Genomic DNA, 27,077 nt, shown 5'->3' with positions numbered 1-27,077 from the left:
CTAGTATCTTCTCAATAGCGTCATTCATATAATAAATTAAAGTTACATTTCTTCTCATTAAAAAAAAAAAACTTCCCCCGTGAGTATATCATATTCTACTAACAAAAAGTTAATTTCATAACCCTTTCAAACTCATTTCTCTTACACAAATTTCTGGTGATAACTTTGGCTTTTGTACTTGATTATATGTCAGTTCCAGACTTAAAAAAAAAAGCAATGAGAAGGTGAAGTACCTTCTACAATTAGTTAAACATACTCCACCTTTCAAAGGTATGGAAATTCTTCATGAGGACTTCTCTCACTGAAATTCATGATCATAAAAAAGTGGAGAGGCAGAATGGGATATTGTTTTTATTGCCTTTATCTGGATACTTGTTCAAGCTTGGAAGGGGAACAGCCTTTTATCATACTTGACAGTTTTATGGGGGAAAATACGACCAACTTTACATCCTAAAACAACATCAGTTCTCTGAATGGTATTTGAAGAAAAATACCTCTTACGTGTAATTCACCAAGATCTACTTCAGTTGTAAGTTTTAAAGCTCAGATAATACACATGAAAATAATCTTATAAGTATTTAAACATTGTGAAACATTATACATAATTTTCAGACATCAGAATAGATTTTTAATCATTCGATTAAGTATAATTTTCATTGAGTTCACATAAAATTCACGTTTTTCATTGTCTAGATGAATTTTGGTGTTGAAGATCTGATCTTATAAGGCTTTTTTGTATAATTAGGATTGAAAGTATGCATCTGAAATGTCATGTTCCAGAAATAACTTTCCTGGCTATGAATGACAACAGACAAGTGTTCCAGAGCTGCCATGTAATTGATACCTTAGCAGTTGATTCCCTTAAAAAGTCATCAGCGCTTAGCTGATACCACATGCATTTTATCAGAGCTATTCTTGGAGCTTCTCGGTTTATCTCTTGGTACCATAACCTTGAACACTCCCAACAGAAAGGAGTTTTTAAGTTAAGCAGATTTTTCCATGCCTTCTTCAAATCTTCACTTATATCAACTTTAACAATAGTTATACTGCAACAACTCTTTATCAAATGTTATCATCACTTACCCCCTGAAATTTAAGACAATCCTGTTAGAGTTTATGTGCTCCACATTCATACTGTGAAGCCTATACCTCATCTGAGTAAACACATATAACAGAGAACACAACAAGCTTACTGACTAATAGAACACCAGTTAGAACACTAGGAGAAACACATTACTAACCTGAGATCTCAAAGTGCCTGTAGGAGTGGGCTAAGCCCAACGAAATCTTCTTGAACGACGTCCTTATCCAGAGTAAGATTTTTTTAGACAATCCCAGCATGAGAATTGATGAGCCTCTAACCATAAAAACAAAACTACACAGTCTTGACAGTGTAGTTTTGTTTTTTGCAATCCCTACACCCGAGGCGAGGCGGGGAATGCACGACTGCTCAGAAGTGCTAACATAGTTGTTTTACTTTATATACCCCAGCTCTGCTGACAGGTCGACATCATCACGCCAGCTCTGATTGGTTTCCTGAAAGAAAGTATCTTGTGAGAGGGGATCCACTCTGTGTAACCATACACCACCTGTTGGTTTGATTGGCAATGCTAATTTTGGAAGCACAAAAGGGATTCACTGAGGAAACAGCATCTGTTCCAAAGATTTGGGTCTATAATTCAGTTTGGTTTGCAGTGCACAGTTTAAAAGCCACTGCAAATTTCTGAAGTCATAAGAACAAGAGGAAATAAGCAATAAATAAGAATTTTGGCAGAGGGCACAGACATATTCATGGAGTAGTCATATCATTACGATTTAACCTTATTTTCTTTCCCTATAAAATATCCAAGAAGCTACCAAATGCATCTGTCAATCACCAGACTAAATAAGTAAGCTGAGCTCAGACATGTGGCCACATGCTATTAGAATACACTGTTTAAATTATATCTTTTTTTCCATAAGTATGAATTGCAAAATTTTATTTGATAATCAATGGATTTGATTGTTTTTATAAATTTCATTTATGATTTTTCAGTTGGATATGCCAAGCATTTAAGCTTAAACAATAGCATAGAGAGTGCAGAAATATAAAATTTGTGAGCATAAATGAACGAAGACTGACTGCAGTTGCTTAATAAGTTTTAAGTCTAACAGCTTTTTTTCTAGACCTCTGGTGGTTTTATGCAGACTGCAGATTTAATCATCCATAGCATACTAGTTAGAAAACTTCCACTGGCCCATATTTCTCAGTCTGAGCAGCTAATTGCACTGTTAATTGCCTCAGAAACAGTGGTCAGATAGAAAACTGCTCTTGCCTATAGGTAGAATGGGAGCTGTATCACCACAACCTTACATTTGCTTCCCTATGAAAATGAAATACATCTAACTCACATTTAGCAAACTCCTTAAGAACAGAACTGGCTCATGAGACTCTTTATGTGCTTAAACCAAGCTTGTGCTATATTGGTAAGCAGAGCCCTTCAATGTGCTGTCACCAAGATCTGCACTGAAAAAGATCCCTCCAGCACATAGGAGAGCCATTTTTGTCGCAGGTTTGCTGCTGCTAAGGGAGGGAGGAGCCTGGCAGCCTCATAGCATCCATCTCCTTCCTCACCAAAAGGCAAACACCACATGCAAATGAAAGATCAACTCAGGAAGGCAATATAAGAAGGATATCTAGAAAAGTAAACACAGACTGGAGTTTTGTAACATCATCTGAGCTTAGGCTTGAAAACAGCATGAAGAATACTTTCAGCCTGATCTCCAGAAACTGCTAAGAAGAAATACCACTACAATTCCTGCAAGGGGTATTACACTGCAGTTCACAGAACTGAAAGAAACCAGAAAGGACATACTGCTGTGGCCTCTCTGCCCTTTAGTTTATCCATCTCATAAAATGAACTTTACAGCTAATTCTTGGCATGCAGCAGCAGCAACTGCAACAGAAACTGAAACCGCCTTCTACGCTGGTACCATCTAAACCCCCATAGAGTTTGAAAGTCAGAGCACTATGCCTCATATTTGACTTTCTGGTGCAAATGGATGTCAGATAACCTAATCTCTCTGTGTAAGACTTAGTATGATAACGAGTACATTCATTAGTAGGGAAGACAAGTTGGCTACAAAATGTCTGAAGAAATCTGTGTAAAGGGTATCTCACTTCTGATTCTAAACAGAGACTTGCTAAAATAGCAGATAGTAATTTTATCCTGTAGTTAAACACTCAAATATTCAGTGAAAAATCAGCTCAGAGAGAAAACACTGGCTCATAACTACCAGTTTAATAATGAAAAACGGCCTTCTTACTGAAGATAACCATTGAGAATATTTATGAAATTGTGATATTTTTTAAGTGAAAGAAATATGATAATTGCCAGTTTTGAAGACAGGGCCAGAAGTTTGATTTTCGCATTTTCAATCAAGTCAATAATTGTTAATAGATATTTAAATTAAAAAAAAAAAAAAAAACATCGTAATGCATTCAAATATTTTGTATTTTTAAAACAAACCCCTTTCCATTTTTCTCAAAAAAGCTTTATACTTGTTTTTAATGAATATTAAAGCTACTTGCATCTTAATAAAAATTTGTACTTTCGTAACATTTTTTGTATTAATAGTGGATCCAGAAATGAAGAAAACAATGAAATATTTCTCTCACGCACTTAAGAAAATATGAATAATTTACACCTAAAAAAACCCACTGACTTAAAAAAACCAACTTGGCCCATCCAAGTGTGATTTCTGTATGTTTAGTGTCATATCTACAATACATCTACAATACGAAGGGGAAAGATTAATTCAGTCTTAATATTGCACAGCAAAGACATTGATGGCAAGAACATAGCATTATTTCTTTACTCCATAGATGAGGTAAAAGCCAGATAGAGACTTTTTTTTCAAGCAGAAAAATGAGGATTATTAATAAATTTCAGCATTCGAGTAAGCTGGCTACTATTTTAAGTATAAACCACATTGCCAATGTTACTGCAGAATACGTATTACACTATAGGCCAAAAAATACATTTGAGGAATAGTAAATAATCTTTTAAAAATAATCTCAAAAAATTGAAGATTGTTATAAGTTGAAGTCAATAACGCTATTAACTTGACAAATGGAACAATTATTTGGGTAGGCCCGCACAAAGATACCTTGAAAGTCATGACTTTAACAGTCAAAGCTAACAAACAGTATCATTCATTTTAGAATATTGAAAGCTTCCAACTGCTGCTTAGGCAAGTTTTCACTGTACATTTTTTGCAGTGAAAATTCCTAGTTTTTTCCTTTTTTTCCCCCATGTAAATAATTTCTATTTTCTTCATTATTTCTTCAACAGCAATGTTAATACCTGTCACAACCATTGCATCCTTGGAATTATCTAAGGAGAAGATATACAGATGTTGCTTTAGATTTAGTTTTTCCAAAGTTCTCCTTCCATGGTATTATATATGCATATTTACGTATGCAGAACAAGGAAGGAATATAAAAAAAATACTTAACATCTCCCCATAGAATACAGGATCTTCTCAACAAGACCTATGAACTTGAGTAAAAAATATATATACTAATTGTTCCATTTCTTTTCACAAAATATTAACTAAAACTATAATACTGGGGACAAATGATAACTAGCATGGACACAGTTCTTAGAATTTGATAGATACATATGCCTTTTGAAACTTCTTATAACTTTTTTCTTATAACTTTTAGCAAATTCCTGGGCATCAAGGATTTATGAAAAGAAAAAAAAAAAAACTTACCAAACGTACCAGGCTTCATAACTGATCCATTCCTGGGGATCATTTCAGTGATTAACTGTGCTCCTCACTAGCAAAATAAGGTTGTCAGGCTTTTTGTTTAGAATCAAAACTTTTAGCATGTATTCTAGGGTGATTGTTTTCTTTTTTTCCAAAACATCTGATACTTGCTCTGTCACTCCTCTAACCGTGGCTACAGTAACAAACAATATTTTCTATGAAATCTCTGAATAAGAATGTGTGTAATGGTGTAATACCATAAAAATGTAACTGTATGAAATTCACTCGATGTTTGATATTTGTCTGTATCATTAAAAAAAAAAAAAAATGAGAGAGACAGTGTAAAGGAAAAGAGCGCAAACCTAAGTCCCCAGGTGCTATATTTATGTGCGTATGTACACGGCCTTGTGACTCTTTCATGGGCAGGATGCCACTGACTTTTCTGTAAAGTCAAGCAAGTGATTTATGTGATCAGGTGAAGACACATATGTGATACTTTTTTCCATCTTGTTTCCTCTCTAGGCTTGTGCTTTAATTTGGAGATAAATCTATGTTTCTATCAGCCAAATTGCATTTTGTTGGAAACTTGTTTAATGCTTTGGTGTTACTCCTGCAGCAGCTGTAAAGATTTCCTTCCCTGTTTTGCACCAATTACATCTACTTGGATGAAGCACAAAGATGCTGTGCTGCTTGAACCCTGGTATGCTCCCTTTGTTAACTGTGAGTGCATTGCTGTGGTATCCAAATCCAGTGTAGGACTGATAAATGTTTATAAAAAGAATGACAAACTGTTTCATAACAGGCAGTTGGAGAAAACATACGCTCACTTGTATTGTACAAGCCAGAAGTCTGAGTAGCATAAATCATTTGCTAGCTAGGACTTTGAAAATCTGAGTCAGAAGCTGAATAGCAGATAGTCCCAAATCTAACTAGTTATTCTGTTATTGTGCCAAATAGCCAGACAAAAAGGGTGTTTTTCCCAACCAATTCTTTCAATCCTGCAGGTGGATGGCACTCCAAACGTCCTCATTCTTTGCAAGGAGCTTTGCAATGAGCTGAAAAAGACAAGACACCTAGAAGCAAAACCTTCACCTTGCTAATGATTGCCCTACAATCCAAAAGACTCATTTTCTCTTCAGGTTTTCTCTATACCATGAACAGATGCTGCAGATCATGAGTAATTTTACAACTGGTAAATCTCTGGTTAAAGCAAGTTTGAAACTAGTTCCACTCTTCTAGACTACAGTGGCACACATTAGCTTGAAATGGACTGCTTTACCACAGTAATCCAATCCTGAAAACAGAAGCCATATCCCTAAAGACTTCTCCACTATACTGCTTTAAAGAGAATGCCTGGTCCCTGAAAACATTTGTGGTACAAAGCAAGCATTAGGCAAAGTAACACTTAGTTACCATTTCTTTCCACGCACAGGCCCTCCTGGAAATGCCCCAGAGCATTTTCTTAGGCATAAGGTAATGAACATAGTATTTAATATGCTGGAATATTTATAAACAATATATGGAAGCCATATTTGTGTCTGAACACTCTATGCAAGCTAGAGGGAGGAGTTGATGCCACTGATTGTAATACTACAAACTGGTTGGTGCTGATGAGCCTGCAAGGTCATCTGCAATTTACAAGGGCTCAATTCTCTTTTCCCATCATTTTGTTCTGATTGATTTGTCTAACAAACCAGAAAAAAAAAACCCTACAGAACACTGCTTAATAACTGCTGTGCATGAGTTTTATTAATAATGATTTATACAGAAAGCAAACATAAATTTCAACCTAGATACACATCAAATAGCACTCAAAGATTCATTTTCTCATCACACATGGACACAGAAAACAAGATGAACCCCCTCATTAATCAGGTGCAGTCCACCTTCTGATCCTTGGCAGTAGGCTGAAGTAAACCAGGAACATGTTCCAGACTGAAGCTAATATCAGGTGGTCTCACAAGCTCAAGATACACTCCTTGAAGCCAGAGTTTTTCTTTAAACCTTTAATTTAAAAAACAAACAGATAACTGAGATTATACGGTTCATGTTTTAAACCATGTCAGCTGCAACATTCCCTTTCATAAGCAGCATTGTAGTGGTTGACATAGATTCTTGGTCTTGAGATGATAACAAATTAAAGATCAAATACAGAGTGATTCCATACAGAACATAAATTATCCTTTATCTTACTAACAATAACAAATAATCAGAGGATACTTATGGTATAAGAAACAGAAGAGAATAATGAAAAAAGAGAAATCTTTCTATACAGTCTCTGTATTTTAGTCATGCTGAATATGCTGAATTCTATATCAGCATCAAGTAAACTTAATGTAATTTTATATTTCACTGCTTTGGAATACTTGTCATCTCACAGTGATACAGATATAAAAAACAATAAAACTTGTGAGTCAATGTTTAATCAGCTGATTTTTCTGGAAAATTAAATCAATGACTACTGGAGGATTTTGTGCACGTATGTGTTTCTTTGATTTAATAAATTCAAATAATACTGAGTAATACTCTGCTGTAATATGAGAGAATTAGTGTGTGTTTATACATTTTCCACATACATGTATGTATACCAGCTGCCCTACTTAAGCAGGGTACATTTGCAGAGAAAGCAATACCTGGCTTTTGCAAAACATTCAATAGTGTTGTGCAAATGTTAAAAAGAAAGTTGGTTATGACAAATACTTTTATCCCTCAATAAGAAAATGCCAACATGCTAAAAATCATTGGCTTCTTAGGTCACGTCAAAAACTCACTGCATAACCGAAGGAGAAATATCTGAACTTCTGGAATAGTTTGTACCTTTGAGTTGCTCATTAGTAAGTTAATATCAAGGTTAAGATACTTAGATTAAAGCAAAAACAAAACCACTGAACTAAATGCTCTGTTCCACATAAATTTCATTTTCTATCGTATGATAAAGTCTTTAACAAAATTTAATACCTTTGGGTGCAGCTAAATGCAAAAGCATAAAAGCAGTCACATTACACACTTTACATTATGCAAAGGTTCAAAGGATCAGAAAGAGCGTTATACGAGTGCTTTGTAAATTAAGGTTACTGCAGCTATTTGAGTATTACAAGATGTAGCACAGAGTAAGGTGCAGGTTACCTTACTGGGAGATGCCTAGGGACTGGCCTTTGGCCTCTCACACAACACATGTCCTGGGCTCGTGCAAGTTCAGCTGCAGTGACATTCCCTTTTTCTGAGAAGCATCCGTTCTCCCATTCTGATTTAGCCTGAGTTACAGTGGAAATTTCTGGGTTTTTATTTTTCTCTGAAACAAGACATACACATCCAAAATTGGAAATGAAGCTTTCATTTAATACAGCAACATGCTTTAAAGCATATAGTTGACCAAGGTGAATCACCTATTACTGTTACTGTAGCGGAACAGTGTGCCTTTCCAACTTCATTGCTGGCAACACATATATACTTCCCAGTATCAGCAAGGGCTACATTTCTTTTTAAGAGATAGTAGTTATCTCCTAGTTTCTCAGTCTGTAAAACAATAGAATGCACATAGGAGATTATTAATTAGTAGCATAAAGCAAAATATATTATCTTTCTCTGAGAAACATTTCAAGAATATTAGAACATACACTGACATCTCCAGCTACCACTTGGATATCATCCTTGGTCCAGCAGACATGCGGTTTGGGCTTTCCATGTACAGTGCAATGCAGGATTAAATCTTCTCCTTCTTGAAGAGTTGTGTGTCCAAATTTTTGTACGAAATTTGGCTGTTTTCCTTGTACTGAAAAAAATGATGCACTGTATTTTAAATGGCACCACTAAAGCAGATGAAGAAATACCTATTTTCATAGCTAGAATATTTACAACATTGCATGGCAAAGAGAGCCTTCATCGACACCTAGAACTCAGGGTACTGCTTGCAAGACAGGAACAAGCAGACTTCATGTATCTATATTATGTAAAGTTTGCTGAAACACATGAATTAAACATCCAATAATTTCATGCATCAACATAGTGATATTAGTTCCATGTTAATATCAAGGAATCATGTTTGTTGTACAGGTAGTAGGTAAATATATGTGGATTGATGTGCTTCAGTAAAGAGTGGAAGATAAATATTCCACATAAATTTAAAGGAACAAAGTTAAGATAGTTAACTCTTGTATTTGGTGCACTATTGTACAACGCACCCTTTCTTCTTTTGCTTTAAACCATTTTGAAACAAAAAGTAACATCTCACAAAAGCGCCCAGCATCTGAATCCAAAATATAATGACTCAGTTGGATGTTTTTGCAAAATATCAATGCGGGGAGTGAAAATGTTTCACCCCCTTATATCAATGAACCTATTGCTTAGGTGAGCTGCTTAACAATAGTTCCATATGGTAGGTCTGAGGCCACAACAGAGTAGAAGTGTATAAGTTTCACTTCCATACTCTTGCTAACCTAAAGTCTGTATTAACCATTGCGAGCTCTGTTCTCAGCTGTTGAAAGCTGGCATGCACAAGCTGCCACCATAATTTCATTGAACACACCCTGCAGATTTTGGAATTTGCAGCTTTACTTCAATAGGAGAACCAACCAATCTCAAAAAAAAAAAAAAAAAATCAGACAACAAATCAGATCCATTCACCCATCACCATCATGCCCACTAAACCATGCCCCTCAATAAGCTAAGAAAAATCTGAGAGGACTTATCAATTAAAAATGATTACTATTCTAGACATTACACAAACCACAAAGATTAGCAGGAAAAAATTCTTTTTCCTGTATCACAAAAAGAAACATTTCAGGTAGTTGAGGCTACTGAAAATCCACTCTGATGGCTTCAGGTAAGAAGCATGTTTATTCAATCTATTCAATTCATAATATCAAATTTTATATATTTGTTGGAAACAGTACAATTCTGCTGTAAACTGGGGAACTAACAAGGATGAAAAGAAAAACTCAGAGGTGTAGTACAATTGAAAAAATGCACATGAAGAGAACACCTGGATTTGACTTCATCATATAGGTTTTACTATGCCAGTCACTCTTACATACAGGTGTTACAATATCAAGACTCAGAAGACTCCGAACAATCTTAGTCTATTTACTTTGGACATTAACCTTTACATCTCTGAATGTCTTGAAATGTTATACTAGCAAGTTCCTCAACTTCTCCCTAAATATATGTTCTATAAAAATTTAGCCTAGGTTGAGTTTCAGACTGTGCTGCTTAGAGACTTCAGAGTCTGTCAGCATTGTGCTAAACTGAGACCGTACCTTATTGTTTGGAGATTTTTGGAAGGAATTTCATTAAGGAACATCTTTGGGTCTGATGATCCCAGCTGATCTGAACATCCTTATCCAGAACTCCACTGTCCTTGAATATCATGGTGCAGACTCGTTAAAAAGAATCAGTCTTGTTATTTTTAGGGGCATATCTCCTCTGAGTCGCAAAAGAAACACACACACACAGTATACTAGCTTAACCTAGCAAAGTCTCTGGAGAAAGGTCCAGAAATAGGCATACTTTACCAGTCACTTGAGAGGAAGCCACCTTCTCCATTGCAGCTCCATCCACATCTGATCCAAACACAAACCGAGGAATGCCTCAGCCTCCCTTTGCCTACTAACTCATACAAGGCCCACAGTCAGGCTGCTTCTTTTGAAAAATGAAAAGAATTAGCCCCTTCCCCTTTAAATTTATACATGTTGTATACAGTTCCACTTCTAGTCAGACAATCTTGTTCAACTCTTTCTTAATAAGCTCCTGTATATAAAGAAGGAGGAAGTGAGGTTAGGTTAGTAATGGGCTAAATTAGATTATTTATGTTGTAAGGTTAAAGAGATATGTAAGTCTGCCTTTTTAGAGAGGAGTCAGAAAGACGATCATATTCTGGCATCTTGACATAATTATAGGTTCAAAACTGACTGTGATTAGAGGAGCTCAGTGCTGTAAAATAAGAAAGCATCAAAACCAGAACAAAAAACAGCCATATGTACTTTCTGCTTCTACAGAACATTTAAAAAGAGGAAGTATGTGCTACACGAAATATAAGGAAAAAAAGAAAAAAGTCTAGCTTTGAAATTATTGCTGAAATACTATGAGTAGTAGTACTAGTATAGTACTCTTAAAATAGTACTCTTAAAAGCAATAGTATGCTTAGATTTTTATAGTTGGATTTCTTTGCATTCCACTATATTTTCTCAAGTCAAACTTGGAAGGTCTTATTTAACATTTAAACTGAAATTTAATTCCAGGATTTAATCTGGTAGCAGGCAGCTCATTCTTTCATAAATAAAACATTTGAGTAAAAATGATTGTGGATATGCTGGTAATGGACCAGATGATAAGCCACTTCACAGCTGCTTTTGAATTGAATGGCAAAATTGATTTTTGCTTTCCTTAGGCAACTGACTTACCTGGGTGATAGGTAAATCAGTTACGGATTGTCCTTGTAAGCTTTAGACTCATTATTTTAGTTAGTGTATAAAGTCCACTGCACTGATCTAGTCTTCCCTAGTGGGATATATATATATATTTTTTTTTGTCTTGGCATAGTTGAAAACAACCATCACTGACATTTTTTTATCGTGAGGATCGACTGAAATCTGGACTGCATAACTTGTCAGTTATAACAGGGATTTAGGGTTCATGGTGGAAAAGGAGTGCTAACCTCACCAATTGTGTTTCACTACCATTCTTCCCTTGGCAATTCTGTGTGCAGAAGGCAGGTTCCCTTCAGTCATTATTATTATTATTATTATTATTATTTTTTACATAGAATTGCCTTAAGGATGTCCTTATCCAGCCAACAAAATTGAGCTCAGGTGTTGTTTCAACACTACATCATAGCAATGATCAGCTAGAAAGATATTACATCAGTGCAGCTTCCTCATCTGGAAAGTCTTCCAGACTATCAGATCAAATCTCATTAAGCAATGCCTTCAAAAAGTCCACTAAGATAAACTACTTCTATGCCTTGTTTGGTACATCAGCTACTGAAGACTTCCAAAATATATATATATTTTTTAAGAAAAAAATAAATATGGAAATTACAAGCTTCAACCACAAGGCTCATTTCATGAGTTATTGAACCATGATTCAGAATAAAAAAACAAAACAAAACAGAATTGTATTGATTTAAAAAGTGTTTTTCTGCAAAGGGTGAAGAGACGAGAAGTGGGGCAAAAACTTAGGTATACAGGAATAGAAACATGAAGCGTTGGACATACTAAGAGTTTTACAGTAAAAGATAATTGCTCATAGGCATCCAAACCATAGGATCACAGCAGTTTGGATAAAATCCCTTTCTCTGAGATGTCTCTTAAACTACTCCACTATTAGAGGAAAGATGGCAGCCTTCCTTGCTATGTTTAGAAATATATAACTCCAACTCCAATAATAGGTAATATCAATAGTTTGTAATATTATTAATGAACAAATCCCACTTGGGTTCAAAGCTACCTACAAGTCTAGATTCAAGCTACCCCCATATCCAGCTCTAAGACAAGATGAAAAGTTAAAGTTTTTTCTCCTTTGATAGAACTACAAAAGCAAGGTTAGGACAAATGTTTCCAAACAAGTCTGAAATCCTTGTTCCAAGCCTTGCCTACTGTAGGACAGAGAGACTCACCACACACTGCTGTCTTTCTCCACAGGTGACTCTCCTCCAACTACAAAGATCAAACATCTCTTAACTTTGCTCAGTGTCCATTTAAAGACAAAAGAATGAACATTCTAGCATTGAACTTTCTGAAGTTTTCAAGATGAAGCACCCATACATTAAAACAAAGATGAAGCTTTGAGTCTAGCCTCTACAGCGCTAGGACAACTCTTCCTGTCACTAGCCTTATGTTGATGACTAATTTAAAAGCCAGATTCTGGCAGAGGCAAGGCAGAAGGAAGCAGCATCCATGCTTTCACTCCTGTTTAGGGTTTCTTTTTTTGTATATTTTTTCCTTGGGACTTAGTCTTATGATTGAAGGCAAAAGTGATTTAAAAAAGCAATCTGAATGGTCTGTAAAGTTAGACAAGCAGAAAATAAATCAAAACAGCATACATGAGTACTTTTAATTTCTGAATAATAGGCTTCTGGAACAATCACAGCTCTCAGTAGAAGACTGAAGGCCAGCCATCACTTAATAGATTTTTTCAAACAGAAAGTGAATGTTATAAATAAGACTGTCAAGCAGAAAATTGAAATATTGAAAATCATACTAATTATTAAAAATAGCTTTATTGTGAAATAGAACACATACTTTTGGAAAAGAGTTGATTTTTATACCTTGGTGATCAGATCAACATTTTCAGGAGATGATCAAACTCAGGAAGTTGTTTATTTGGGATTTAGTCAAATATTTTCTCCCCTGTTTACTCACTACCTATTATCTTCCTTCTCTTATTACTATGAGGTTATATTCCCTTCTGAACGTCTCCTGTTTCAAAGTTACAGGAATTTTAATAAAGTTACAGTCACTGAGCCAAAATATCTAAATGTCAGTCTTCAGTTTCATTGACCCCTGCAAGTTCAAATATCTATTCTGCTCACAGCCTGCTGCCTGGTAAATGACTTATTTACTTTGTCTTGCATAATTTACTGAAAAAAATATATATTTCCTCTCTCTAAATTTTCCATATCAACATAGACATTACATGAAAGCTGCAAATCAAAAATGCAGGAAAAATGATTCAACTTTTGCCATAATTGTTTTTACTGTACTTACACAAGTGCTAAAGTGAAAGAGGGACTTAATTTAAGAATTTATAACTGGAATCTTTTACTGATGCTGTTATGTTGCTTTTGTCAAAGATTTAATCAAATTACGTAATAAATAACACCCATGGCTGTTCTTGTTTAAGTGTTATACGTAGACAAGTTTCTGTTTTGGATTTACCACTTACTAAGGGAGAACTCTATTTGACTGATTGTGTGTGAGTGTGTGTGTGGTGGGGGGGGGGGGGGGGAGGGGCATGCTTTTGAGTATTTCCCCATCTTGATTGATTCTTTTTGAAATAAGTTCATTAAAACTTCTGAAAAGCTCAATTCATAGAATAATATCTTTCTTGTTCTACATCAATGCTTTAGATAATTGTCAGAAATATTTAGATTTGTACTTTTATAAGATGACAGAAAAGTATCATAAGCATTATAAGCATCTGCCTTAGAAGATGGGTGTGTTGGAAGGTTTCAGGTCCCGTTTTGAAAAACATTTGCAGGTTTGGCCTAGGATACACTAAGTGTTACTTATGCAAATTCTGATAATTCTATGCCAAATTTCTGTAGTGCAGATTATCACAACTCTATTGCAGCTTTCATGTGTGGAGACTATCAGCTGAGATGAGACAAATTTAAATCTGATATAAGACAGGGCATTCATGAATATTACCATTTTATACTACGAATCTTTATCCTATAAATGAAAAAAAAAAAAAAGGAAGACAGATGAGAAAATGTGATTGAAAAAACACATCTTATGTTTAAAAAGAATTTCAGCACCCTCCTCCCTCCCCACCATAGAGGATGTGTTGATATGAGCACTGTGTGCATTGAGACAAGTAGTACCTATAAAACCGTTTTCAGTACTTCATAATGCCAACATATTTAAAATGCAAAAATGGGCCTCTGATTCTAGAAAATCATTGTAACTTTTGTTTTTTAATCTCAGCTTCATTAGGATAAAGGTAAACAAGCACATAACACAGGTATTAAGAAACAAGCAATATATCAAACGTTACATAAAAGTAGTTTGGTACAGGTGGTGAAACAATCAGTGTAGGAAAATAAATTTCATTTTGTCTTAGCATGTGAGAACTAAGTCCAGTGCATTCAGTACCATACTTATTTTGTGAATATCCAGTACATTAGTGATATGCTAATATAGATGACACACAGAGTTATCCAGTCTATTCTTGCAATAGGTGGCCTGTTACCTTGCACATGGAGAATAGCACTTGATGATATAGTGCCACTAGAATTTTTAGCCCGAGCAACATAGAGGCCAGCATCGTTATCACACACCTTCTGAATGAATAAAGCATGCTTTGTCTCCTTTTGGTAAAGCTTTAAATGCTCATCAGCAGTCACTTTCTGGCCTTTCTTGTACCTGAAGCAGAGAGTCAGTTTTTAAGTCAGATTTATGTCACTGTATGCCAAGCAGAACTTTCCAAATTCAGATAACTTTATAACACAAAATTAGCAGCAAGAAAGTTCACAGCTGTGCTTTCAGTTCTCACCTTTAAAGTTATACCTAAGTATTTAAATTGTTCAAATTGCTGCATAAGATTCTCTTACCTCTAGAAAATGTGGCTTTGAAAATGGCTTTGCATGGACAAGTCACCCAGTTATCTCACTGCAGTATTCAAGAGTGTAGCATGAAGGCCTGCAGTCTTAGTTCTGCTAGTAAAGTCAATTCTCATTCAATATGGGGAAAACAGGATCTTAAGATGCACAGGCAATATAGAAATTCCCAAACATCTGTGTTCAGTAGAAAGAACAGGCAAGGACCTGTTTCTCCACCCCAGCCTAATTAAATTTTTGTAGTTCACATCATCAGGCAGGATAGAACAGGTATCATATTCTAAAACTTCAGAGTCTGTCACCATGTATTGGTTTTGACTACTGATATACATTTTGGAAGCAAGAGAAAATTCTGGCTCTTTTTAGCTGGTGGCCTTTCAGCATAACCTAACCCAAACACAGGTGTGATTTTCAAAGGATATATCCCACAAAGTGTCTACACCGGTACAAAATACATGATTTCAGCGTTACCATACTGAATTTTTAATTATAAACATATCACTTATTTATTTTAATAATTTTCTAATTTGCTTTCTGTGGAATGCTGCCTTTAAAAGATCAGATATCAACCACAAACACACTTACAAGCTAATTTAATGCTTTCTTGTGATAAAATTAAATTCAAGGTACATGGTTTTACCAGCACTACTCCTCAAAGCATAGAATGATTGGATTCAGAGCAAAGTAACTTTCTTGATACTAACAGAGAGTATACCACCAAAATTGCAAAATACAGTATTTTTCTCAGTACCATAGAAGAAAATTCAGCTTATTAAGAGCTTACAGTTTGCCTAATTAAAATGCCTTGTCTTCTGCACAATATATATGCTTTACATATGTACTTTCATAAACATTTTCAAGTTAAGATCACTAAGAAGCATATATTACTTTAACGCATTAAAAGAAAAACTTCCATGGTGAATGCTTAGCATGGAGGAATAGCAAATGAGGTAAAATTTCATGAAAAACAGGCCAGAAAACACAGGACTAATACTGAAATCTTGAAATTCTGTCCCCTTGTTTATCTTATTAAAAGTATCTACTTTTGCATAGAACTTCTAAACTGTCATATTGAAAGATACGGTGGAATATTAAGAAATTTGATTAGACGTAGAAGTTCGGAGAGAGAGACAGAGGGACTGTGCAAGAATACAGTATGTAACAGGTACTCAGCATAGACAGAGTTTTTGTTTGTTTGTTTTTGACGTGTATAACCTATTTCCAATTTTGAACAACTCCCTCACATACTTATAAATGTATTTGTCTCTCTCTAAGTGTATTTAGTGACTACGTAAATATTTGTGTCCATCTGTCTATATACTGTGGCAAGTTCCTTGAAAAATATACAGATTTACTTAGAGTAAATCAGGATCAAGCATTTATTTTAAGACATTACTGAGCAAATGGAATGTTGAAATACAGAACATAAAAAGTACTTGACAAATCTGCTTAAAGAATGTTGAATAAGCTTCCAGTTGTTCAATGTTCTCATTATACTTAAAATTACGTACAGAGAGATTATTTAAAGTAGGTTAATTGTCAAAGAATTCTGGAAGTGGGAACCATGCAGAAGTGTGGAGTGGAAAGAATACAAGCTGTCTAGTCTAGTCTATTGATTAATGAATACAGTTATAAGTGGTTCGAGGTGCCTCACTAATAGGCATATTTACTTTTTCTCATTGTAAGCTACCCACCATGTCAGTGTAGGCTCTGGGATTCCTGTTACTTCTACTTCCAAAGTTACTGGAGAACCTTCCGTGACGGTTAAATTAGACAGAAGCTGGGAGAAGTTAGGTGCCTGTCCAGTTAGGCAGGCCATGCTGTTCTTTTCTGATGTACTTTTAATCTCTTCTCGGGTGACCATCTGCCTCTGACAGCTTCTGGTGGCGTCTGATTGAAAGACGAAACCTGAGAATGCATCAGGCAAAGCATGCAGCCTGTCCTGGGTTTTAGTACAGTTATTTGAGTCATGCAATTGTTCTCTCATTTCTGCCATGCTTTTATGAATTTCAAGGTGTTGCAAATGTGTTTTGCGCACTTCACTCATCGTGCTGTATGCTGGTTTGGCATTTATTGTGCAGGAAGCAGTGCTAGCTTCAGATACTGCTCGTAAACTACTAGCCAGAGGAAAACCTGCTCTGACTTTTGGACCAGAATCTGTTGAAGAGATACAAAACTTCTCAAGCTGAGCTGATGGGCTTTCCATTCTAGTAACTGTAGCATCGGCATAAGCAGAATTTGTTAAGAGATCAGATGATTCCATCAATCTTTTGTCACTAGACGTTTTCTGCATTTGCAAGCTATATGAACTGGCATGCAGACTACGAGAACTACAACAGCGTTGCTCTTCTAGCTCGGTTTCAGAATGTAAGAGATTGGACTCTGGTGTCTCAGAAAGTGGTGGCAAAGAGATATCATCAGGTGATATACACTCGTATTCATCTCCGGAGGGTATTTCTTCTGCCAGGAATTCAGTCTGTAAACTATCCTCTTTGGCTGAAGATGACAGCTCTGTATCCTGTGAAACAAGATCCTCACCAGCTGGGCAGATAATTGGAATATCAGCCAATTTATTCCTCTCCTTAAATTAGGACAGGACAGAGGAGAATGGAAAGAGAGGAAAAACAGAGAGAGAATGGGTTATCATTTAAACCATCGCCTTTTCATACAGAAGATAGCAATGAAATATTTCTTCTAATTAAGCTTAATTAATGTATTGTAAGAAGAGGAAGAAATAGGTGGAAAAGGATGACCGTCACAAAAGCTTGCTGCAGCTAACTGGAATTTCAAACTGTTTGGACAGGCTACCAGATATAATTAATACAAGTACTAATTATAACAGGAACAATAAGAAAAAAGTACCTCATCTGTAAACAAGTGGCAACTTGTGGAATTCCTGTAGGAGGTTTTTATAAGAGCATCTGTAATTGGTGGGTGGGTGTATGTGTGAAAGGAGGTGGCATAATGACATTTATATGGGAAAAAGTTACATAATAAAAGTAGATTAGTAGTCAAGTTACTGGACTTCTATTATTTGTGAGTCACTTATCCTGTTGAAGAGTTACAGAGTTAAATCAATATCTTCAAGATATTTTTTCAAGCACATTCTATTTTCTTTATTTTGTGCCAGTTGTTTCAAGATCTTGTCCAAATATTAACAGAAAAATGCTGTTAAGATTTTTTTTTTTTTTTTCCTTCTACCCAGAATGAAAAACAACCTCTCATCTTGTTTTAAAAAAAGAACTAGATGTGGCATGAGGACAACATTAACTGCACTTTTATCTAAAACATTCAAAGCACTTGAAAGATGAAGTTTACATATTAAGGGGTTTTCCACAAGTATCTGATAAGATACAACCCTCAAATTGTCCTTCAATACGAATATATAGTGGATATAAAAACAATCAGAATTTAATTTTCAAATTGGCGGAAACTGTAAATTTTTCACCTTTCAAATTACTCAGAAGAAAATAAAACCTCTATTTACTTCCTAACTTGTCATGTACTCAAATGTTTTTATTGAGGTTCTAATTAATGGTCAGCTATTTCTAGAAAATATTTCTTTTTAGGGATTAATTTCAAAATCCTCGTGCAGTACGTTTTCTCAACTTTATAAATTTGACTGTCACCCAGCTATTATAACCTTATCATCACTGTTCTATGTGACCATGTCAGTTTTAAACATAACTAGATTAGCAAGTCTTTCTTAAATTACATGTTAATAGACACCATGGCAGAAAGTTTAGGCTATTTGGTTTGATATCCATCAGCAAATTTAATAAACCAAATCTGATTAAATATTAAGATTAAATATTAAGAAGTCAAAGGTGTCTTGAGAATATTAAACACTGAACAGTTATATTAAAAGACAAAAAACAAGACACATAGGCCAAATTTTCCAAATAATAGAGGCTGGCTGAATGAAATTAATAGTCTATATACATTCTGTTCAAGTGTCTACACGTATGTGTGCACATTGACATACATTTGGGACATATCTATGGGAAAGCCACAGCAACATAGGAATCTTCCAGTAACTACTCTAGGATCCTCGTGCAGGGCTGTGCTGCCAGTTTCATAGTCATCAAATCTCAGGGGTCACGGAAGAGAAGAGTTACTCCAGACATTGCTTAAAAATTACCCAAGAGAAACTGCTGATGTGCTGCTGAACAATACTGCAGGTGAGCTGCGAGCAAACTGACAGGCTTTAGCAGCATGAGGGCTTTTGCCCTTATCTGCCACTTGTAATCAGATAAGTATGAAAAACATCAATTTTTAGGGGATTATACTTATTATTGAAGCATATTAATACTGGAAAAAAAAGATTGCAGAAGCATAGACAAAATTATATGCTGCTGGATCTCTGGATGCAAGGTTGGGAATGGGCCAAGTATTTCACAGAAGGGACGGAAATTTAAGACAGAAAAGACCTAGTGAGAATGAACCTGCTTAGGTGAAGTATGGAGTGATGAAAAGGGTGGAGGTATCATAATTGCCATACTTCACATCTCCCATCTGCAGCTGAGGCACAGTCTGACAAGGACAGATAGGGCTGTGGCCTAGCAAAATAGAAAATAAGGCTATGGCTTTCTGCCAGGTGAGGTGGTCTTCCAGACCTTTTTTTTTTTTTTTTTTTTTTAAGATTCTGAGTGAAATCTGGGCTCCAAATCAATGGTGAAAGCCCTATCAACTTGGAACAGAGGTGACAAAGTAAATTAAGCTAAGTTTTGGTTCATCATCAGAGAAGAGAACGTTCTATATAGAACTAAAGGGAACGATAATGTCAGTTGAATTTCTACAAATCAATTTAATGTCTTGTAGCATCGGTTTACATTACCATCTTGCAAAACTTCAGAGCTCTAAATCAACTCCTAAATTATCCTATCTTTGTAAAGACTTAAATATGCTACCATCCATTCCCATGTAACGTGAAAGTTTGATACATTTAATTATTTACATTTACAAACCAGTACCCCAAGTCTTCAAAATGTTCATCAAGTTAGAAGAATTAATCTCTTAAAAAAAATTAAACCTATTTTTTATTGCCTGCATTTCTAAGATTATCGTTTGTTCATTGACAATATTAACACCTCTTGTATTCATTTATCATATATCAAAAATCAAATGTCTATGTCCTAGGATTTTTTATTACAATTCTAAATGTATACTAGCCTTCAAATATTTTGCTTTTGTGCATTATCTTCAACATGCTATTGATACCTGTTTAGTGTTGGTAGGAGACAGGATATTGTTTCTCTTCTCAGTAACGTATTCTGAATTTATAAGCAACATATCTGACCCCATCTGAAATTAAAAAAGCATTGAAAAACATTTGAAAATTCATGTTAAAGATGAAGATTCATCTTTCTGATGAAGATCTGTGACTTAAAGTATCGAATCTTCCACCATTACTTTGTTCAAATTCTGAGCTATATAGCTTCACTCGTAGCATATTATTAATAATTTGAAAACTTTCATTTCTTGTATCTAGAGGTTGAATGAATTTTAGAGTTCTAGGAAATACTAAAAGCAGTCTCTTTTATGACTTCTTACATCCCTTACGTCTTATTATAAAGGAGTCCAGAATATGTTCTCCCTTGAGAAAGCAGAAATGGTCACACAGAAGATGGCTTTGTTATGAATACTGTGTCAATAGTACTAAGGGAAAAAGTCGGTTAAAAAGTATGAAAATAAGAGTTTCAAAAAGGAAAAATGGTTCTGGGCAGAGGATGCTGAGGAGATACACAGACAAGTAAAAAGTATGCAAAAGAAAACTGTATAGGGAAAAAAGTGTGGGTTGCATGGAGTACCAAAAAAACAGACAAATGAAGGTACCAAGACTACACTGACAAAATGTATCTTAAGGGAGCCTTATGAGTGAAAATTAATAAGCTTTCCAACAATGTACAAAGCCTCCTAACAAATGAGGTTCTAGTCAAAACAAAAATGAAGCCAACCTGATACTTTTTTCCATCTGCTTTGTCCTCACATTCTTCTCGACTATTTCCCTCTTTTTGAACAGTAACCAGCTCTCCAGCAAACTCATCTTTCTGCCATGTGAAAAGAAGATTAAGTTGATACACAACAGAAGACAGTAATTTGTAGTTTCACACTGACTCATGCTCTGTGCAATGGTGTAGTTAAAAAAAAAAGTATAGTATGTCATCAGCAAAAGCGTATGTTACTTATGACAAACACATTCAACAAAACCTGATTCATTCATTCCTGGGTAAGAAAAGATAACATATTTCAAAGCTAAGGGGGTTGTTTCAGAGGCCGGGTAAGTATAAGGCAGCGAAGGCTGCAGAAATCAACTGCTTGGCCAAGAATCTGAGGAATATTAGCCAGTTTGTACAGGGCCTAAGGAATGAAAAATGAAGGATACACAACATGACATTTACCTTTCAATTGTTGTTGTTTAAAAAATTATAGGAAATTTACTTCCTATTCATGGCATTCCATACTCATGGTGCATATTTGTTTGGATAATTTGCTAAATTTTTTGCATCTCATAAGATTCAGGCATTAACTACTGACTGCAAATGTACGATCAAAATATTAGTTTTAAAATCTCAGACCATGTAGTTATTATAAAAAGCAACATCTGGCATTCAAAAAAAATTGCAGAACTATTCTCTATTGCAGAAAATTTCCTTGTGATAATACTCAGTTTGAGTAATAAGTTTTTTCTTTTTATAATATCTAAGAGCTATCTAAATGAAAGATGAAATTAATCAATAAATACTTTATGTGTGTGGGGGGGAGAAGAATGTTCTCCAAATAACTCTTAAATAGATAACTTCACAATTAACAAAAATTAGTCAAAGTGTTATATTATATTGAACTAGCAAAAAAAGATAAAAAGATGAAGCCCTGTCTTGGTAGAATCTGGAGCTACTGATGTACTTACATTACTATTTAGGTACATATGGACTGAGAGGAGAATCTTGAAAAATAGTTATATATATTGAAGTTTCTTCATGCTAGCAGTGAAGTGCAAAGCTTTCTTTCCACTTATTAAAAGACATCTGGAACTCAGTTGTATTTTTGCACCTCTTACTCCCTCTAGGCATATTAATGGATAATCTGAGTGTTAAGCAGTTTCTATACTACAGAAAATAATGGAAAAATTCCAGCATAAAGTGAAACAGCATTCAGCATCAACAGAATACTTGAGCATCTTATGTATTCCAGCTGCACGGAATTACTCCATCAGGTATCACTGCATGTGATTTGATGCATTACTTTGAGGGTCTACTAGGATGGAGTAGACTGAGTCTATATTACAGACATTTGTCCTTCCATCAATTACCTACTGTAACTATGCAGCTAGATATGCTTAAAGAAGCTTACAGGAATACAAAACTAAGATATTTGTTGTCATTCTTAACATTTATAAGCCAGGCTTTTTTAATCTAAATGACTTTGGTTTTAACACAAATTGTGTTTTGGTGTGATTTTTCCTATTATGAAATAAGTTAGGTTGTTTGGCATTCTTTAAATTCGGCACTTATCTGTATTTCAGACCTTAGGAAAGCGCAACGTTCTTCCCTAAAAGTTACTTGAAAGCTATAACAAAGAAGTCCAGAAGAAAAACAAACAAATAAAATAAACAGCAACAACAAAAACAGGGTGAATATCTAGTGCACAAAGAAGTGGCATTTCACTGTTTTGTTATGTTCATGGAAAAAAGAACTAAGAACTGTTTCATTATCCCTTGGATGATCTTCTGTTATAAGTACCAATTCAAACACTAAACCCGATATCTTCATGCAAACACAATATATTCTCAAGGCAAAAGGAAAATACCTGAATCTCCTTAAATTCTCTCAGTGATTTACACAACTCATCAACAGAATTAAGGATTTCTTTGTACTTTGATACAGCCTTTTCAACATACTTATTTCCTTCTTCAAAACCTGAAATGGGAAAATATAAAACTTCCGTTTATGAAAAAGAAAACAACAACAAAAAACTACAACCTCCCCCCCCCCCCCCCCCCCCCCCCAAAAAAAAAAAACAACACAATGCCTCAGAGAAATGTATAACAATGACTATACTTCATAACCTCCGTATAATAAAATAAATATATTTTAAATCTGTGTTTTATTTTGTTGAAGGAGCTCTGTGGTACAGAGAAATGCACATTCCTACCTATTACTAGTTTTCTTGAGATTCCTCCTCATAGTACCTGCAAGTCTTCTACTGGGTTTCTCCTTGATTAAAAAATTAAACTCTCTGGTCAGTGACATTGCTTGAAAAAGTGCTGGCCTCAAACTATTTCCTGAACTATCAGACTGATTATATAGCTAGAAGACATTTGAATCCCTATTATTAGATATATATAAAAAAAAAGGCAGGATGAAGAAGCTTTTTCCCTAGACAAAATAAATAAATTAAAAAAACCCCACAAAGCAGCTTCTTTTTCCCAACATTTCTAATAAGATAGTGAGAGTGTTAAGAATCCATTCTGTCAATACATTCTCCAGAGATAACAATGTTTACAATGTTTAGAGGGTTAAAAAAAAGAAAAAAAAAGATCTCTGTTCTTTAAACAGTCTTCCTAACACAACATCAGAGGAATTAGAAAGCACAGTTTGTTGAAATTTTATCAGATTTGCTACTTGACTTTATAGGCTACACATTATCATTCCACATTTGGATAGACACCTTGTCTTTGGATAAAGCAACTTCAACAGGTACAGAAACATTGTGAGCTGGAGAAAAAAGAAAAGCCTCAAGTTGGTTGACCTGCATTCTTTTCAGTCAACAAATCAGTGTTCTCAATTGATACAACTGCAAATACAATTTTTACATAACTCACCTTTTTTTTTGCTAATACAAAATTAGCAATCAAATACCACTGTCTAGTCGCAACACTGATGTAAAAATTCATTCTTCGTTGATGCATAACTCTTTAACATTCTTTGACTTCAAAGATTTAGTCTGCTACAAGTAATCATGAGCCACGAGGTCTTAATTCCAAGCTCATAAATATCACAAGGACATTCACAATCAGATTACAGGGTGAGCACAGTCTGCATAGGGAAAACCAGGTAACTACCAGACTGCTGAGTTCTTTTGTATTTTCTTCTTTTCTTAGTACTTTCCCTGAAAACCTTCACATTTTCAAGTCAATACTCTAAAACTTTTGTTTTTCTTTTTTTTTTTTTTTTAACTTTCTGTAATTTTATTCTTAAGTCAACAGATCTAGAAATCTGCTTCCTTCTGTCCTAAACAACTGTATTTTATGTTTCTGTTTTATTTTTTTCCAGTGTTACCAGATAGATCCTTACCGTATAACTGTTTAGCCAGATCTATAATCTGCTGAAACTTTTCTTCTTGTTGAGGCACCGTAGACTCAATAAATTTATTGAATTGCTTGTAGAGAGTCTCCATTGCTTCTCTGGTTTTGCATTCTGCAGAATACTTGCCAACTCTAATGACTGTTGCACTAACATCTTCAAAGCAAAATTGACACTGAAGTAGATTGAAAAGGATAAACACTATCAGAATGAACAAATATCAGCACTTCAAGCTTTTATAAAGTAGATTAGGCTATTCTTATAATTTCAGTAATCAGTGGCATGTATTTTGTCTTAAATACTGTGATTACAGCTTAACTTTGAAAACATTTGTTTATTATGAATGTTGCTGCAAATATTAAAAGCTGTTCATTTTCTTTAAATACTAGATTCATAAGTTAAAATTTCTGGAAACGTGTTTTAATTCCAAGTTCTTTCCATTTTATATATCAGCTGCCTAACTTTGCAGGCTTTGTATCATGGTCTAAAGCAAGGTTGCTTAGATTTAGTTCACTGGCAAACAGTCCTTAAAGATGATGAGAATCTTTCTACAAACAATAATAAGCTTTAGAATGTACCCTTAATAAATATTTTTAGTTAATAATACTGAAGAGATAATTTAATCTGCTACTTACTCAACATCTATATTACATCATCATGGGAAGCAGCTAATAATTAGCTTAATAATTTTAATTGACATTAAAATCAGCATTTGAGACTATGCCTATACTCTGAAATAAAATTTTTGAATAGGAAGTTCTACTTCACTCTGAGTAAGAAGACATCTTAAAGGCTATTTCTGGAAAATACTTTTTCCCCAAAGTATAAGGCTGGATATAGATGTTAACACAAATCCACAGCATAAATTACTTTGATAACTTATACAAAATGATACATTTATGTGATCAGTAGACACTGAAAACATGTTTTAAAACAAACTTTATTATTACTATCCATGATTAAGGGAATTTATTCATCATGCATTTAGATGAACTTGGGGATCAGTGTTATTTCTAAAGATAAACAGTGATGATAGGAATGTGCTTGACACAGATGCATCAACACAGTACAGCAAGAAAGAAAGTATTGCTACAAACATTTAAAAAATATATGGCAACGTATAAGGCAGTCTTCACGTGTATTAAAACCAAGTTAGAGAACTCTGCAAAAAGACACACTGCACTCTGGGGAAAAAAAAATTGTATTTGCAATTTTTTGCAATAATTGCAATTGTGATTTGCAAATACTTAATTTGCAAATTATTAACTATGTACAGATATAATAATATATATATATATATAATTTACAGTATTATATACAATATGCATAATATATTATGCTACTGGTATCAAACATTTTACATTTCAGTTCCAGAACTGCACACTTCACAGGCAACTCTTCCTGATAGCTAACAAATTGAGTATTGTAATGACTTTGCTCTTGTGATTTGACAGCTGTTAAGAATGCCTTATGGTTCTTTCTGTGTTGCCTCAGAATGTTTACAGAAAGTGAGCCCAAAAATAAAGTATGATTACAGATGTGCTGAATCACCATGAAAATCATATGGCAGTAGAGTACTCAGTCTCAAGCATAGCAGTGCAAGAATATAGTCAAATTACATGATCAACCCACCACCTCTACAAAGCTAAAGAAAAAAAATGAAGAAAATCCGTATTTACACCTATCTACTACCTTTGGAAGTCACATATTTTATTTCTTGTCAGAAACACTCATATCTACCCCAATCCTGAGTCACAATTACAGCCATAGGTTTACTAGTACCTCTTCCATCATCAGTTGTAGATGCTCCGTGAGGCCCAGATTTTGCTTATAATCCTCCACAACAATGCCAAAATCATTCAGCTGTTTTTGTAACTCACTGACCGACCCCAGGAAGACTCTAACATTGGGTTCATTTGTTGCAGTGTCCACTAATCTCTTCTCTAAATTATCTATCTTCTTTTTAAGAATCTGTTTAAAAGATGTATCAATACAAAAAGTAAGTATTTCCAGTTCTGAAACTGTAAGTTAAAAATACATAAATGCACAAATCTATTTTCACTTCTGTGTTTTAAAATAAGTAGTATAAGATGCATTTCCAAATGCAAGACAAGCTGGAGGGTCTCTACAGTACTGACTGAAATCAACATATCTGTTAAATATTGAATTAAACTTTCAACATATAAACAAACATCTGTATGATTTAAACATTGCATCTTGAATAATGTTCACCAAATCTACATATGAAATATATATATATATATTACTAAGCCTTTAGTCTCTTGCTTTGATAGAAAACAAGTCAATTTAAACATAGTCATTTATGTCCTACAATAGATAATATTGTATAAGAATCTGATGTAAACAACATTAGTGATTATATAGCATAACCCCAAAGACCCAGAGGAAAACATATTCATAACTAGTACTTAATGATATCTGGTAGTTTTTCCAGTTGATCAAGACTTCACTGTAATGTCAGTTATACAAACAATGTAAAAAAGACAGGTGCTTGATTTTATCTTGGACTATGAAATATTGGTTTGAAATAAAACATATTTCAAGAACTGCCCACATACACACTATTTCCCTAAACAGCTACATGAGCACTCCACAATTACATGAAAGGATGTTGTAGCAAGGTGTGTGTCACTCTCTTTCATCAGGTGAAAAGTGATTGGACATAAGGCAACAGCCTGAAGTTGTAGCAGGGGAGCTTTAGATTAGATGCCACAAAGCAT

General features: G+C 34.7%; 2 protein-coding genes across 3 annotated transcripts in view; both read right to left on the bottom strand.

Annotated features, from left to right (window-relative positions):
• Positions 1-1,452, bottom strand: part of TTN (titin) — a 248,995-nt gene extending 247,543 nt beyond the window's left edge. Inside the window, exon 1 of the mRNA XM_046943725.1 lies at positions 1,242-1,452. The gene's annotated coding sequence lies outside the window, so the exon portion shown is untranslated. The remainder of the gene's footprint in view (positions 1-1,241) is intronic.
• Positions 1,453-6,478: 5,026 nt separating this feature from the next.
• Positions 6,479-27,077, bottom strand: part of CCDC141 (coiled-coil domain containing 141) — a 57,687-nt gene continuing 37,088 nt past the window's right edge. Inside the window, exons 19-29 of one of the 2 annotated variants that reach the window (XM_040703816.2) lie at positions 26,119-26,307; positions 24,328-24,511; positions 22,841-22,950; positions 20,989-21,081; positions 20,252-20,335; positions 16,726-17,612; positions 14,665-14,837; positions 8,373-8,527; positions 8,142-8,271; positions 7,882-8,047; positions 6,479-6,759 (exon numbers count right to left, since the gene is read on the bottom strand). In XM_040703816.2, the coding sequence (XP_040559750.1) occupies positions 6,627-6,759; positions 7,882-8,047; positions 8,142-8,271; positions 8,373-8,527; positions 14,665-14,837; positions 16,726-17,612; positions 20,252-20,335; positions 20,989-21,081; positions 22,841-22,950; positions 24,328-24,511; positions 26,119-26,307 (2,304 nt within the window). In that variant the 3' untranslated portion in view covers positions 6,479-6,626. Of the gene's footprint in view, positions 6,760-7,881; positions 8,048-8,141; positions 8,272-8,372; positions 8,528-14,370; positions 14,838-16,725; positions 17,613-20,251; positions 20,336-20,988; positions 21,082-22,840; positions 22,951-24,327; positions 24,512-26,118; positions 26,308-27,077 lie in introns of those variants that run through there. The other variant, XM_025152525.3, reaches the window with a different exon arrangement.

The sequence above is a fragment of the Gallus gallus genome, chromosome 7 (assembly GCF_016699485.2).
Source record: "Gallus gallus isolate bGalGal1 chromosome 7, bGalGal1.mat.broiler.GRCg7b, whole genome shotgun sequence".
NCBI lineage: Eukaryota > Metazoa > Chordata > Aves > Galliformes > Phasianidae > Gallus > Gallus gallus.
The sequence above is the reverse complement of the archived record's forward strand: the minus strand, read 5'-3'. Positions and strand labels throughout refer to the sequence as shown.